The sequence below is a fragment of the Sorex fumeus genome, unplaced genomic scaffold, assembly GCF_029834395.1.
Source record: "Sorex fumeus unplaced genomic scaffold, SorFum_2.1 ptg000122l, whole genome shotgun sequence".
In the NCBI taxonomy this organism is placed as follows: domain Eukaryota; kingdom Metazoa; phylum Chordata; class Mammalia; order Eulipotyphla; family Soricidae; genus Sorex; species Sorex fumeus.
In genome coordinates, this window is record NW_026606179.1 from 35,651,321 (window position 1) to 35,665,958 (window position 14,638).

At 38.6% G+C, this 14,638-nt stretch overlaps 1 protein-coding gene across 5 annotated transcripts in view; it reads left to right on the forward strand.

Moving 5' to 3' along the window:
- CHD9 (chromodomain helicase DNA binding protein 9) overlaps positions 1-14,638 on the forward strand; it is a 199,385-nt gene that overhangs the window by 107,442 nt on the left and 77,305 nt on the right. For all 5 annotated transcript variants that reach the window (XM_056136930.1, XM_056136929.1, XM_056136931.1 and 2 more), the window contains 6 exons: positions 602-748; positions 5,360-5,428; positions 5,513-5,568; positions 6,197-6,314; positions 9,430-9,516; positions 9,693-9,830. In XM_056136930.1, coding sequence (XP_055992905.1) covers positions 602-748; positions 5,360-5,428; positions 5,513-5,568; positions 6,197-6,314; positions 9,430-9,516; positions 9,693-9,830 — 615 coding nt within the window. The remainder of the gene's footprint in view (positions 1-601; positions 749-5,359; positions 5,429-5,512; positions 5,569-6,196; positions 6,315-9,429; positions 9,517-9,692; positions 9,831-14,638) is intronic.

A 14,638-nucleotide genomic window follows, 5' to 3' on the forward strand; every position in this document is an offset into this window, starting at 1 on the left:
AACATTGGTACCTTCTTCATTCACATATTAGTAGATTTGATTTGTATATATGTTTTAAACAAGTTATTTTGCTTCATTCTGTCTTAAACACAGGATCATTTGTTTTATTACAGATATTGTTTAATTTCTTCTGGTTTTGTCTACCTACTCAATGTTGATCTGTACATTTTAAGATTTGGGGCAAAAAATTTAGCAATTTAATAGTTTTGCCCTAGGTATGATCAGATGAGACAGATACTTTTATTCTTCTTAATAATAATTTTGAAAAAATATTATAAAGTAAAAATATACTACTGTAGATTTGATATGCTACAAAATAAAGTGTATCTTACCCCATCTATAAAATAAATATTATTCTTAATGTTTCTAAATAAAAGTAATAAAGATAATAAATTTTTTTATTATTTGAAACTTGAAAAAGTTGAACTGAAGTTAGTGAGCCTGTGGAGACCAATTGTAAACTTCTTTTAAAAGGAAAAATTAGGAAAGATAAATGTTTAATACAATTTTGAAAATTTAATGTATAAAATTATATTACTAGGTATTTTAAGACTTTCTCTTTAATTAATTATATAAATATGATTACTATGGTTCATTACAGAAAAGAAGATCAAATCGACAAATTAAAAGGAAAAAATATGCAGAAGATGCTGAAGGGAAGCAATCTGAAGAGGAGGTTAAAGGCTCAATGAAATTAAAAAAGAATTCAGCTCCTTTGCCTGGAGAACAGCCTTTACAGTTATTTGTGGTAAGACATATTTGGTATTTAAATTTAAATCTCTTTCGTTTTTATTTTTTGTTTTCCCCTCCTTTATTTTATTGAATCACAGTGAGATACACAGTTCAAAGATTTTTTACAAAGTTTTTGTTGATTGGATTTCAGTGATAGAATGTTCCAACACCCATCCCTTCACAAGTGTACATTTCATTTCCCACCACCAGTGTCCCCAGTTTGCCTTCAGTCCATCTCACTGCCTCTATAGCTGGCTCTTCTCTCTTCCTTTCTGTCACTCCCTCCTTCCCCCTTCCTCTCCCTCTCTCTCCCTCCCTCTCCATCTCTCTCCCTCTCCCTCTTTTCTCTCTTTTCCATCTCCCTTCCTCCTTTCTCCTCTCCTCTCCTCCCTCCTTTCCCTTTTCCCTTCTCCCTTCCTTCCCTCCTCCCTCCTTCCCTCCCTCCCCCCTCTTCTCTCCCTACCTCTCTCCCTCTCACTTTCCTTTTTGGCATTATGGTTTACATTACAGATACTGAAAGATTATCGTGTATATCTCTTTACCTACTTTCAACACTCAGTTCTTATCCTGAGTGATCATTTCTATTTTTTTTTTTCTTTTTGGGTCACCTGGCGATGCATAGGGGTTACTCCTGGCTCTGCACTCAGGAGTCGCTCCTGGCGGTGCTCAGAGGACCATATGGGATGCTGGGAATCGAACCCGGGTCGGCCGCGTGCAAGGCAAACGCCCTACCCGCTATGCTATCTCTCCAGCCCCTGATCATTTCTATTATTATTATTATCTTACTGGTCCTTTCTCTATTCTGATTGCCCTTTACCTCCCCCCCCATACACACACTTGTGGCAAGCTTCCAACCATTGACCAATCCTTCTGACCCCTGTTTTTCCTGACCTTGAATATTAGTTTCATACTATTTCTTTTTATCCCACAAATGAGTGTAATCATTCTATATCTGTCCTCCACCTTCTGACTCTATTTCAATCAACATGATACTTTCTGTCCATCCATTTATAAACAAATAAGCAAATTTTTTTTTTATTTATTGAATCACCGTGGGAAAGGTTACAAAGCTTTCAGGTTTAGGTCTCAGTCATGCAAATATCAAACACATTTCCCTTTACCAATACTTATTTTTTACCATGAAGAACCCCAATAAAACCCCACCCCCCACCCCTCCCAATCCCTGTGGGGCAGATGAATTCTAGTTAACACTCTATCTGCTTTGATTAGATTCATTGTTTCAATAAAAGATTCACCACTATTATTTAGAGTTTACCACCCCCCCCAAAATCAGACATGCTAAAAAAGCATTGTGAAGTGATTTGCTTTCTACAGCTGGGCTCAAGAATTAAATGTTGGTTTTGGATTTCTGCTATTTTACTTATTGACCCTGGAAGTATTTCTACTGAAAATCAAATAGTTAAGAAATTGGTTTCTGTGCTCTGGAGTCGTGGCCGTGCTGGAGAGCCGCTAGTGGGGGGCAACTGGTGGCCTCAGTAGGGCGTGAAGGGCGGACTGAAACGCCCCCCTTCCCATGAGGTTTTAGTCGCCCCCACTCCCCGGCTCATATCTGCTGTCCACAAGGCTCCCATGCGGCCGCCATCTTTCTTTCCAGAGAGGAGAAGGCGACTGGGGCAACACCCTTTCCCCTCCGGACAGACCTGATGGCCTGGAGGCCTGGATTAACGCATAGTCCGTTCACTTTTCTGCTCCAAGCTGCCGGGTTCTGCATTAAGTCCTTGTGCTTCTGGGGCCGTGGCCGTGCTGGAGAGCCGCTTGCGGGGGGCAACTGGTGACCTCGGTAGGGCGTGAAGGACGGACCGGAACGCCCCCCCTTCCCATGAGGTTTTAGTCGCCCCCACATCCCCGGCTCATACCTGCTGTCCACAAGGCTCCCATGTGGCCGCCATCTTTCTTTCCAGAGGGAGGAGGGCGGAAGGGACCAACACCCTTTCCCCTCCGGGCAGACATGATGGCCTGGAGTAACGCACAAATAAGCAAATTTTATGACTTCATTTTTCCTAACAGCTGCATAGTATTCCACCGTGTACCATAGTTTCTTTATCCAGTCATCTGTTCTTGGGCACTTAGGTTGTTTCCAGATTCTGGCTATTGTCAATAGAACTGCAATGAACATTGAAGTGCACATGGCATTTCTGCTGTATGGTTTTAGACCCCCGGAGTAATTTCCCAGAAGTGATATTTCTGGGTCAAATGGGAGCTCATTATTTATTTATTTATTTATTTATTTATTTGACTAATGTTCATATTGGTTTCAAAAAAGGCTGAACCAGTCAGCATTCCCACCAAGAATGAATGAGTCCCTTTCTTCCCTCTTCCTGTATCTACACTGATTGTTCTTGTCCTTTTGGATATGGGCTAGTCTCTGTAAAAGTTAAATAATTTTGCGTAGGAAATGGGAGGGAAGAAAGAGATTCCCATAAAGTATAAAAGAAACTACATACTCTAAGGTGGAATGCAGACAATTCCAGACAATTTAGGAATATGCCTAAACTGTCCCTTCCCCTTTTTAAAAAAATTTTTGGGACAAACCCAACAACACTTTTGGCTGCCTTCTGGTTTTGTGCTCAGAGATCACTTTTGGCAGGGATCAGGGGACTATATGGAGCCCTGTGGGTTTACACCTGCATCAGGTGTGTTCAAGGCAAGCAGTCTAACCTCTCTACTTCATTCTGGTCTGCCCTAAATTATTTTTTTTATATAATTTTATTTATTGAATCACCATGAGAGCAGTTACAAAGCTTTCGGGTTTTGTCTCAGTCATGCAATGATGAAATACGTGTCCCTTCACCAATGCCTGTTTCCCACCACCAAAAACCCCAGTATACCCCCATCCCACACCCTCCCCCTACCCGTGGGTCAGATGATTTCCACATTACTCTCTCTCTTCTTTGATCACATTCAATATTTCGACACCAGACCCATCATTATTATTTGAGATTTTACCCCAACACTCAGATCTGCTGAAAAGGCAACAGTAGACAATTTGTGTTCTATTGCTGGTTATGAATAACATATGATGTCGCGTGGCTGCAGTAGGGCCATGTGGTTTTGAAATTCCAAAATTTTGACACTTAAATCTGGAGGGATTTCTGCCAAAAGCCACTGGGTTTCGAGATGTGTTCCTGAGTCTCTGGGATCATGGCCGTTGAGCAGCTTGATCAAGAGCTAGAGAGGCCGTTCGTGGGCGATGACTTGGGGTCTCATTGGGACGGGGAGATTGAGATCAGGTGTGTGCAAGGCAAGCCGTCTAACCTCTCTACTTCATTCTGGTCTGCCCTAAATTATTTTAAAACGACGCAAATTGATTAATTTCATTATACTTTCTTCTAAAACCTTTAATTTTTTTCTTCTGGATTTCAAGTTATGTTCAGTAATACCATTAATATTCATTAAGAAACTTGAATTTTGTCCATATTCAGCAGTGCTTGGTGTTTGTTTCTCTTCTGCTCCAGCCATTATTGAGTGCCAGGAGTCAAACCCGGCGCCCCTGTATGCAAATCCTGCATTCCATTCCTTTGAATTATCTCTCTGAACCCAGAAACACTTTTTTACTTTTACCTTTCTATCTAATTTGTCACCACAATTTTTTTACCCACGAGCATATATTTTTGAATTTCCTGCATACTGTCACTTCAGCAAAATACTTTCAAATTAGAAGTTTTATCTCGGTTTGTTGTTCTTATTATAGAAAACTCCTCTACGTCTTACAAATATAAAGATATTTTAATGCCATTGGTATGGATTATATGACCTTGTCTAGTGCCCTGGCCTTAAGAACATAGTTGCCAGAATGCCACATTTTAGCATCTCTGTATATTTATGTTAGGGCTGGAGCGATAGCACAGCGGGTAGGGCATTTGCCTTGCACCCCCCTGACCTGGGTTCGATTCCGCTGCCCCTCTCAGAGAGCCCAGGAAACTACCGAGAGTGTCTCGCCCGCACGACAGAGCCTGGCAAGCTACCCATGACGTATTCGATATGCCAAAACACAGTAACAACAAGTCTCACAATTTGTTGTAAGACGTTACTGGTGCCCACTCGAGCAAATCGTTGAACAATGGGAGGACAGTGATATATATTTATGTTATTATTTTGATCTTCCTTCTCTGAATTGTCAATATCTGCTAGCTCTGTGGTCTGAGGCCTTGGACAAGTACATGTCTTTCTATTGCTTCAGTATTTTTGTTTCCTGTTAAATGGCAATGATAGTACCAACCTCAAGTTGAATGGGTTAATATATAAATATATGGGAAGTGCTTAAAATAGTGTCACATTGACTTCAATGATGATGCAGATGATGACAAGCATAAAAAACAACTTCCTTTACATTTTTGTAGGGTGGTGGGATTGGCTGCACCCGATGATGGTCAGGGTCTATTCTTGCTCTGTGCTCAGCAGTCACTTCAGGCATGGGGGGAGGGGGCACAGGAGGTCTGGCAGAAGTGAACTGAGGTCGCTCATAAGCAGAGCAAACTCCTTACCTTCAGTTTTAGCTCTCCAGCTCACCCATTTTTGGTTTTTTGGCGACTAGCACAGGCATTCGCATGTCAATTAACATACTAAAGGAAATCTTAAATGCAGTTCTCTTTCCTTCCTTGCGTAGGAGAATCCCAGTGAAGAAGATGCTGCAATTGTAGACAAAATTCTATCTTCCAGAACTGTAAAAAAGGAAGTAAGTAATGCTTTGTCACATTTTATACTTTATATTCGATGACCTCATTATAGAATTCATAATTAATTGATCTTATTTTCTTAGATATCACCTGGAGTGATGATTGACACAGAAGAATTTTTTGTAAAATATAAAAATTAGTAAGTATTTTAATTAGAAAAATGATAAGTGGCATAAATACCTTTTAACATTTAAATATTATATAAAATAATTTTATTTTACCTGTAGTTTTATAGTCACTATTATTCATTATGTCATGAACTTAGAAGCCATTATAACATGAAAAAAGCAAAATATAAAATTGAAAATATGTTTGAGAAGAAATATCAAAATGCAGGACTCTTTGAAAACTGGAGGTATCATTTGTTTATTTGAGCATTTCAGATTTATTAAACTTTTCCTATCGTTTAGTCAAAGCTTTCTTTAAAATAATTATAGTAGTTTCCAAACAAATTTTCTGATCATGTTAAAATCATTATAATGAAGAAACAAATTATAAACTACATCTTGTATCCCTGGTCATTAAGTTTATTGTTTTTCAGGATGGCAAGTTACAGCCATTTCAACATCAATCTTAGAATGTAGTGATTCATCCTGAATTTCTTGTAGAAATTATGTGGAGTCTACTGGCACAAAATTACTTGATGGACTCTTATTTATGAAGTTGAAGATAGTATTTTTGTATTGTATTTCATGATGGAAAATATATCTTAATCTAAATGTGGTTTTCTATTTTCTTCTAATATATTGCTTTTATACAAATTTTAGCTCCTATCTTCACTGTGAATGGGCCACAGAGCAGCAGCTTTTGAAAGATAAAAGGATACAGCAGAAGATCAAACGATTCAAACTGAGACAAGCACAAAGAGCACACTTTTTTGCAGATGTAAGAGCAAAATTAATGGCATTGATAGGAATTGAACTCTGAACATGTGATATTTTAATTTTTTTTAAATAAATTATTTTTTAATCCTTTCACTTCTAGTTCTAGTATTTCAAATCAAATGTGACCTGCGTGAAACATTTTTCTTTCCCTAAATTTCATTTGGAAACTAGTTAAAATGCAACACTGATAATTTAGATACCATAAAAATGTGTTTAGTATTTATTTCAGCACTTATGACTTGAATGCAGATGTGGTAATATCTCAAAGAATGTCAACTGCTAAGTTTTCCAAGGGTTGGAAATTGTAATTTTCCAAATTATTGGAAGATTTTTTCATATATTAGATGGTTTACATTTTTTTCTTTCCCAGCACTGTGCCTCTTTGTACAAGGCTTCAATCAATATGAAAATTTTTCTTTTATTCCTTACTCAATAGCCTGATATGCTGTCCTATGCTGCTCCAGGTGTCTTATTCTTTTTTACTGTAACTAAATCTTAGAGCAGTTTTTATTTTATCTACACTTAACTTTTTTAGTTGAAAATATTTTATTTTTAATTTTTATTTTTGAGGCCACATGTGGCAGTACTCAGCAATTAATCCTGCCTCTGTGCCGGAGGCACTGATCACTCCTCGAAGTGTTTGGGGATCACATGCAATGCCTAGGATTAAACCCTGTGCAAGGCCAGCGCCTCACAGTACTCTCTCTCTGCCCTGAAAAAAAAGTTTCAATTTTGAAAAATGAAACTGTACAAATGGTACAGCAGATTTTCATATATTCACCAGGTTTTCTAATGTTAACATTTAATCATGCTTGCTTTATCTTTTATATTCATTCTTCCTCTGCACTTCTTCCCCTCTTTCTGTCACTGTCGTATCTTCATTCTGTCCTCGCTCCCTCTCTTTCAGGCTCCTTTCCAAACACACACCTCTTTTCTAAACCATTAGAAAGTAAGTTGCATATACTTCGGTACTTGTTTTGAAAATATTCTTTTACATGATGAAAGCGTAATAAACATCCGTGTAGAACCACTTTCTCATTTGCAGAACTTCTGCATATTACACGTAATCATTCTGCTAATTATTTTTATGGCAAAAGGAATGCGTGCCTGTGTGTTTATATTCTGATCCAGAATTGCATGTTGTATTTAGTTGTCCTTAGTTTTTGTTGACATTTCAGCATTTTTAAAAAGAGTATGATTGGCTTATCTTGTAGAATGTCCTTAAATTTGGAGTCATTTGATGTTTCCTCAGGTCGGTCATATTTTTAAAAGAACAAAGAAATGATGCTTTATTCTCAGTGAATCATATCAGGAGCCACTCATTATTTATTTGTTCCATTATTGGAGGCTTAACTTGAATCACTGCATTGTAGTGGTATAAAGATTTTTTTTCGCCATTTTTTAGAGTTGTGTCCTAGCTACTTTAAGTAGTTTGATGATTCTGGGCCAGAGAGATAGCTCATGGGGCTGAAAGGATGTATTTCCATGCTAGTTTAATGCCCATGGTTTAACGCCTATGGCACATACAACCTGAGCACTACCAGAAGTGACCCCTGAGCACCAAGACAGGAGTAGATTCTAATTGTCAGTGCGTGGATGTTCAACAGTTCTCAAAATTTTTTGGCCTCTTCGTTCTGATATAGAGGTTTCTAATGAGTTGAAGATCTTAGAAATACAATATTTTGACATTTCTATGATGTCCAACTTTTCTCATACAGTTGCCCTATAGCTCACAATATAAGATTGAGCAATACTGATTTCCTTAAAGTACCACATTACCTTTCTGATGTACCCTTTTTTTTTTTAATGTATCCTATATAAAAACATGCAAGTTACTCTAAACACTCAGGAAACATTTATGAGAGTCAAACCTAAATTACAATAATGTAGTATATTAAGAGATTCAAGCAGAGCAGAAGCAACAAAGATAATTGGGCAGAACTCTTTGAAAGTATGCCTTTCATGAATACGAAGGGATCAGCCCTGTCCGTGAGAAGGAACAGCACTCTATTCAGAAGAGTAAAAAACAGGTGTAAATACATGGAAATGTGGCAAAACATGGAGCTTGAAATGTGGTATTTTATTTCTGGAGCATAAAATCTGGAGTCCAGCTGTGTCAAACAACTGTAGGCAAGATGGAGGAAAATATAGGATCCAGTTTACTTGGCAATAACTAATGTGGATGTGAACCCCAAGCAGAATCAAAGGATTTGAAGCAAGAGAACAGTATCTAAGATTTATATTTGAGAAAGTTTGCTCTGGGGACAATGGGAAAATAGAGTAAAGGAAGGCAAGACAATAGGTGAAGACTAATTTTTTGCAAACCTTCAAGATAGAAGCAGTGAAACTGGAAGGAGGAAGGAGAAAAGGGTTGGGTCAAAGATGCTGCTCTGTGGGAGAGCGCCTACTTCACAGGTAAGAGACCCAAGTTCATTTCCAGCATCAAAAAATTAGAAGAGCAAAGAAAGGAGATTCTCTGTTTTGGGCATTTTTTAAAACTGACAATTGAACTTGGTGAAGGCTTCTGAAGAGTAAACTAGTGCATTGGAAGTAACTTGGGTAGTTTTGCCTTGAGCTAGATGAATAGACCTTAAACACAAAGTCTTAACAAATTAAATTAAGAAAGAGAACAGGAACCATCAAAAAATAGAGCGTTTGAGGGGTCAGTGATATGCTCAGTGGTTGAGTGTTTATTCAACATGCCTCAAAAGTATGTTTGATCCCTGGCACAGCAAAATTAAAGAGATGAGTATACCAGTGACATGAGTGGTCTTTTATACCCAAGGAAGAGGAGGACAAGGGGTCAAAAAGGTTGCTTTTAGGACATTTGTAAAGAACTTACTTTCTAGAACATCTTAATGTCTGGAGTACCTTTTTTGTTTTTTACCTCTTTTAAAGTTATGCGGTTGATGTTTTATGTAAAAAATAATAGACAAATAACCTAGATTCTTTTGGAAACTAAAATGAAATGCAAGCGTTTCTCTTTTTCCTTTGGTAATTTAATTAAAATGCAACTTACATATTCTATAGTGAAGAGCTAATTTGTCTTTGTTTTACATGTACGCTCCTCTTTCTGCTTTGTCAGGTATTGTTTATTTATTTTTTTACTGTTTCAGATGGAAGAAGAACCGTTCAACCCAGACTATGTTGAAGTAGATAGAGTATTAGAAGTCTCTTTCTGTGAAGATAAAGATACTGGTGAGGTAAATATTTAGTAAAATATTTAAGGAAAATTTGAAACACTTGCAGATTGACTGTTTAAAAGTTAAAACCTAAAAATACAAAAGTGTTTTAATTTGTTTTATTAATGTACATTGGTGTAGTTACACTCTATTCTCAGTTTTGCGAAGTAAAATTGTAAAAAATATATTTTTTACAGCCTATTATTTACTACTTAGTAAAATGGTGCTCATTACCATATGAAGATAGTACTTGGGAATTAAAAGAAGATGTAGATCTTGCAAAAATAGAGGAGTTTGAACAGTTGCAAGCTTCAAGGCCCGACACAAGACATTTGGTAAGAATAAGTCATAGGAACTTTGTGGACCTTAGCACTTCCTTAATTAACAGGTTTAAATTAATCTTTGAATTGTTTTTTTTAGTCTTTGACAACATTAAAATTTTGATATTGTTACATGATATCACTTATATGTTTATTTCTCCTTTAATGAATATTCCAGTTTTTAACTATTATCAGTGATTCTATACTGAACTTTGAACTTCCTTGTACAAGTTTCTGGAAGATAAACTGGAAATACGATTGCTTGATTAGATCACATGTGCATTCAATATTTTGATACACACTTTCTTCCAATTTTCCCTTCAGAGTGTGCATACTTTTGTGGGGGAGTGGGGCAGAAGGGTGTTGGGCCATATCTGACAATGTTCAGGATTTACTTCTGGCTCTGTGTTTGGGTATCACTCTTGGCACTGCTTAGGGGACTATAACGTGTATAAGGGCTCATCTCTTAAGGTTCAGTGCAGGTGCTAAAACTGATCTGCCAGATGTAGGATTCAAACCCTTCATTATTCAGACCACCATTCATGATACAGGTTTGTGTCAAGATATTTTTAGCCTTACCCACTTATTTCAAAGTTTGTTTTTTCTGATTCACTCATGCATTCATCTGGTTTTGGGTTGCTTTCAGAGGAAATTATTCTGTGTGTAGTTTGGAATTTGTGTGTCTGTAAAATGAGAGATCAGAGAGATAGTATAGTGAGTGAAGCACTTGCCTAGTACACAACTAACCCAGGTTTGGTCCCAAGCCCCGTTAGGAGTGACACCTGAGTACAGAGCTAGGGGTAAGCCCTGACCATAGCTACGCGTTGTCTATCCCCTCTCCCCAATAACTACAAGACAGATCTGTGGGGGTTGGAATGAAATAAAATAAAGTAAAGGCCCTCCCGTTGATCGTCGATTTGCTCGAGTGGGCCCAGTAACGTCTCCATTGGAGACTTTGTTGTTACTGTGTCTGGCATATCAAATACTCTCGGTAGCTTGCCGGGCTCTCCGAGAGGGGCGGAGGAATCGAACTCGGGTCGGCCATGTTGGCTGCATGCAAGGCAGACGCCCTACCCACTGAAATAACAAGCTGTATACCTTTAAAATGCACAGTTGAATCAGTTTTGACATGAAGCCATCACCGCAGTTAATATTCCATCACTCCCAAAAGTTTCCTCATTTTCCTTTGTTTTCTTCCTTCCTAATCTTCCTTTTCCCACCCCAGGCAGTTAGTAGCACTATAGCACTGTCCTCCCCTTGTTCATCGATTTGCTCAAGCGGACACCGGTAACGTGTCACAACAAATTGTGAGACTTGTTACTGTTTTTGCATATAGAATACTCACAGCAAAGCCTGGCAAGGCAATTAGTAGTTTGGGTTTTTTTGTTTGTTTGTTTGTTTTTCAATATCACTCACCGTTATTGTAGAAATTTATACTTTTATATAAACAAGTAGTGTGTTCTTTTTCAGTGTGACTTGAACAGAAATATGGAACAGAATTATGTTGAATTTCATGTTCTTGCAAGGATTGATAGTTCCTTTTTATCACAGAGTAGTATTGTACTGCAGTGTATGCAGTATACTGTTCACAATATACCTGTTCATATCTTGATGAGTATTTTCATTCAGTGTAGAATTAGGGCTGCAGTGACCATCAGTATAAAAGTCTAGATATGCACTTTCATTTTTCTTGGGTAAATCCCTAGTAGTATAATAGATGGGTTATTTGGTATATGTTTCACTTTTTAAGAAACTAAGATAAATTATTAGCTAGTGTTTTTCTGTGGCTATCTTAACAATTTCATTAGGGGCTGAAGAGGTAGTATAGTGGGCATGAGTGAAGTGTCTTTTTTTTCTTTTAGGGTCACACCCAGCAATGTACAGGAGTTACTCCTCCTGTCTCTGCACTCAGGAATTACTCCTGGTAGTGCTCAGGGGACCATATGGGATGCTGAGAATCGAACCTGGGTCTGCAGCATGCAAGGCAAACTCCCTACCCATTGTGCTATCACTCCTACCCCTAAAGTGCCCTTTTATGTATGCAATATGTTCTGCCTTGCATACAGCCAACCCGGGTTTGATTTTTGATCTCTGTCACCCCATATAATCCCCCAGTCCACACTAGGAGTGATCCCTAAGCACAGAATTAGAATTAAACCCTGAGCACTGCCGGTTGTGGTTGGCCCCTACCCCCCGAAAAAAAAATCTTCTAAAGAGCAAAACTTTCTAATTTTGATAAGCATTAGTCTATTTTACGGATTATGCTTTTGATATTATATCTAAGTCGTCTAACCTAAATTCACAAGATTTCTCTCCTCTGATTTTTTTAAAAGTTTAGTAGTTTTAGGTGCTATTTAGTTCTTTGATTTTGAATTAATACTCATGTATAATGTAATAAATCATATTTTTTTGCTATGGGTTATGTAGTTATTCTAAGGCTAGTTTTTTTTTAAAGGGGAGAAGAGTAAACTTTTTAAAATTTAAAAAAAATCAAAACTCCCCTTCTTCATGAGCAATAGTTATATATAATAGTTATATATATATGCGTTATAATATAATAGTTATATATATATGCGCATATATATATGTGTGGTCATGGTGCTTGTGCAGTATTTTCAGTGGTGATCACTTTTCAGTTGTGGACTTGCACACATGCTCACCAGTGAGCTCACTCCTTTTTTTTTTTTTTCCTTTTTTGGTCACACCCAAGCTATGCACAGTGTCACTACTGGCTCTGCACTCAGGAATTACCTCTGGCAGTGCTCAGGGGACCATTTGGGGTGCTGGGAATCGAATCTGGGCTGGCTGCGTGCAAGGCAAACGCCCTACCCACTGTTCTATCGCTCCAGCACTTTTTTTTTTAATAATTTATTTCTTTATTGAATCACTGTGGCAAAAGTTACAGAGCTTTCGGGTTTAGGTCTCAGTCATGTAAATATCAAACACATTTCCCTTTACCAATACTTATTTTTAACCGCGAACCCCAATAGAACCCCACCTCCCACCCCTCCCAATTCCTGTGAAGCAGATGAGTTCTAGTTAATACTCTATCTACTTTGACTAGATACATTGTTTCGATAGAAGATGCACAATTATTGTTTAGAGTTTACGACCCCCCCCAATCAGATATGCTGAAACAGCGTTGTGAAATGATTTGCTTTCTACAGCTGGGTTTAAGAATAAAATGATGTCGCGCGGCCGCTATTGCGGCCACGCGGTTTTGGATTTCTGCTATTTTACTTATTAACCCTGGAAGTATTTCTATTAAAAGTTAGATAGTTAAGAGATTGGTTTCTGTGCTCTGGAGTTGTGGCCGTGCCGGAGAGCCGCTCGTGGGGGGCAGCTGGTGACCTCGGTCGGGCATGAAGGACGGCCCAGAACGCCCCCCTTCCCATGAGGCCCCGCCGCCCCCCACCCCCGGCTCAAACCTACTGTCCACAAGGCTCCCGTGCGGCCGCCATCTTTCTTTCCAGAGAGGATTGGGCGAATGGAGCAACACCCTTTCCCCTCTGGGCAGGCTTGCTTCGCTCCAGCACTTTTAAATACTCCTGTGCCTTCTGTGTCTTACACTACTGGCTGTGGTGGCTGGAGATGGTACTAGGGATCCTGGCAGCGTAGCCACTGAGTCCATGCCAGCAACAAATGGGATTAGATTCCCACCTCACGCTTGTAAGGCAAGAATGAGTCTAGAAATCGAGTATAGATCATTCGACTTTCTTTTTTTAAGTTGTTTAGTATATTTCTGCTCCATTAACTTCCATATTGTCTTAGATTCAGCATTTCGATGTTTTTGAACACCTTGCTAAGATTTTGATTGGGTTATATTGGATATATTGCTCTTTACGGGGGAGAATTAATAAAAAAACAGTGAATCTTTGAATGCGCAAACATGATAACAGTTTACATTTATTTAAGACTTTGCTTTTTTTCTCTTTTATCCTTTTAAATATATATGACTCTTATGCAAGTTTTGAGGTTTTCTCCTAAAACCCTGAGAACTTGCAGGTTTTTTTGGTGCTAATAGGTACTTGTTGGGGTTTACTCCCGAGACGTGTGTATGTGTGTGTGTGTGTGTGTGTGTGTGACACACCCGGCAATCCACAGGGGTCACTCCTGGCTCTACACTCAGGAATTACTCCTGGTGGTGCTCAGGGGACCGAATGGGATGCTGGGAATCGAACTCGGTCTGCCGCGTGCAAGGCAAACACTCTATCTGCTGTGCTATCACTCCAGCCCCAACTCCCGAGATTCTTAAGGGACCATGTTAGGCTCTGGATGGAACCTAGAGCTACTGCATTGCAAAGGATGCCCTTCATCCTATTGATCTATGTCCCTGGGCCTGAAGTTGTTATTTTTGTTGGTTTTAAATTTAGTTACAGTTTTGCTGTAGAGGTGGTAGTGCTGGAAAAATTGGGACCTGATTTTGCTGTGTGTGGCCTGGTTTTGCCAAGTCCACATATTCTACATATGTACTACCTATCTTTGGAGCTGCATGTTTTGCTCCTTTTTTAAAATGTATTGCTACAGTATCCATGAAAAATTTGTATACTGATTTTGTAACACGCATCTTTGCTAAAACCTTGTTTTATCTATTATTACTAGATTTCACGGAATTTTTTGTATCATTTTTGGTCCATATCCATGGTGCTCAGGGTTTACTCCAGACTCAGCACTAAGGGATCATTCCTGGGGGAGACTTGGGGAATCTTATAGAGTGTCGAAGGTTAATCCTGAGTTGGCATATGACCCTAGTTGTTGCTTTTTGGGTCACACTGGGCAATGCATGGTTTATTCCTAGCTCCACACTCAGGAATTACTCCTTG